At 34.8% G+C, this 1,610-nt stretch overlaps 1 protein-coding gene across 1 annotated transcript in view; it reads right to left on the bottom strand.

The window, feature by feature from the left end:
* LOC106110998 (exocyst complex component 2) overlaps positions 1 to 1,610 on the bottom strand; it is an 8,983-nt gene that overhangs the window by 1,694 nt on the left and 5,679 nt on the right. Inside the window, exon 12 of the mRNA XM_013292967.1 lies at positions 337 to 585. Coding sequence (XP_013148421.1) covers positions 337 to 585 — 249 coding nt within the window. The remainder of the gene's footprint in view (positions 1 to 336; positions 586 to 1,610) is intronic.

Genomic DNA, 1,610 nt, shown 5'->3' with positions numbered 1-1,610 from the left:
CACAAGGCGGGGTATTGGTAAAGTTTTCAACTAGCAATAATCGCACCTCGGATTAACCTCATTGGTTACGATATTGCCTCTGCGCAAAGTTGACTAGAAATTCGCACAACAAATCACGTCATTCTTTCAAATACGCAAGCTATAGCGTAAGGTAAAAGCCTTGTGGCGCCATCTATTAATACCCTAGATACTCTTTTAAACCCCAATTTTTTGAAGGGTCAAACTTGTCATTCATATTGTGTCATATTTGTGTTATTAAAAAGGACTCTTGAGAGTTAGTAGTTAGTTTTTGTTGTATATCAATCATTGTAAAATGATTCAATAACGTTTACGAACCTCAGCATGCACCGCGATCAGGTTGTTTATGATTTCGTAGACGTATGGTCTGGCGTCTTCTAGCGCGGTGTCGCCGTCGGTGTGATGGCGGCCCATATACATGCTGGGCTCAATCGTGCCCACCAGTGGGTCGCCCTTGTACTCCAAGTACATGTCAGCTATATTATCCTCCAAAGCACTCAGTTCATCCTTTGTTGCTTGGATAGCTTGCATTGGTTTAGGCATATCGTAACTGCAAATAAAATTTATTATTTCAAATAATTAAAATGAGAGATATTTTTAGTTAACTCACATTGAATTTTATTGATTTTTTTATTGAATTTTTTTTTTACCGAAAACACAAATTAAATTTTAAATAGATGCACAAATGTGGCCCCGCAAAAACTATATAATTGGTATGTCCGCGGGTGCGATGTTACATTATTACATATGTAGAGTGTCGTAGTGGAGTGTACCATATTTACATGACATTTTTTTGTGTAAAATTATATGAAATACATACATAAATAATATACTGTATATAAATAAAATATTCTATTCAAGGTAAATTATCAAAAAGATGGCTTTCCAAACGCTTAACAAATAGTTTAAATTTTGAATTTAGATTTTACGGCGAATTTTGTATAAAAATAGTTATTGTTATGTTTTAAAATATATCATTTGCCCCTATTTCCATTAAAAAGAATTTATTCAAATAAATAACAATAAAACGCATTTATTTATAATCATTTAATTTATAGATTATAGTAAGATACACTTCTAATTTTATATCGTTTGACATAATACACGTTGTCAATGTGATAAAACAGATGGCGCTACTAACAGTTGGAAAAAATGTGAATCGTGATTGTGAAATATTTTAAAATCGAATAAGACCTTTGGATGAGTTTAACTCGGTATCGCTTCTCGGCCTTTTGGCTAAGATCAAAGTGTAGTATCTGTTCTTTTCAGCTTAATATCTGAAAGTTCCCGCACTGCGGGACCAGTATATTAAACTGATTTTTGTAAAACGACGGGATGTTCGGGGCTCGCTCCACTCCCGTCACGGGTCGGCCCGGCATTGCAGTGCCGCCGGGATCGGCCCACATAATACTCTCTGAATCTATAAATTCTACTATCCCAATAGGATATTCACCAAGTTGATAGGGTCCATCAGTTGGTGCCAACAGTGAGAAACCAATTATAGAAATTTAAGTTAAAAGTCAATGGTTTATCCATTTATTCAAATCAAAGGTTTTTTTTATGTCTGTTCCAATGTGTATCAATGGAAATCG

The sequence above is a fragment of the Papilio polytes genome, unplaced genomic scaffold, assembly GCF_000836215.1.
Source record: "Papilio polytes unplaced genomic scaffold, Ppol_1.0 DF824180.1, whole genome shotgun sequence".
Taxonomy (NCBI): Eukaryota; Metazoa; Arthropoda; class Insecta; order Lepidoptera; family Papilionidae; genus Papilio; species Papilio polytes.
Note: the sequence above shows the minus strand (reverse complement) of the source record. Positions and strands in the feature narration are given on the sequence as shown.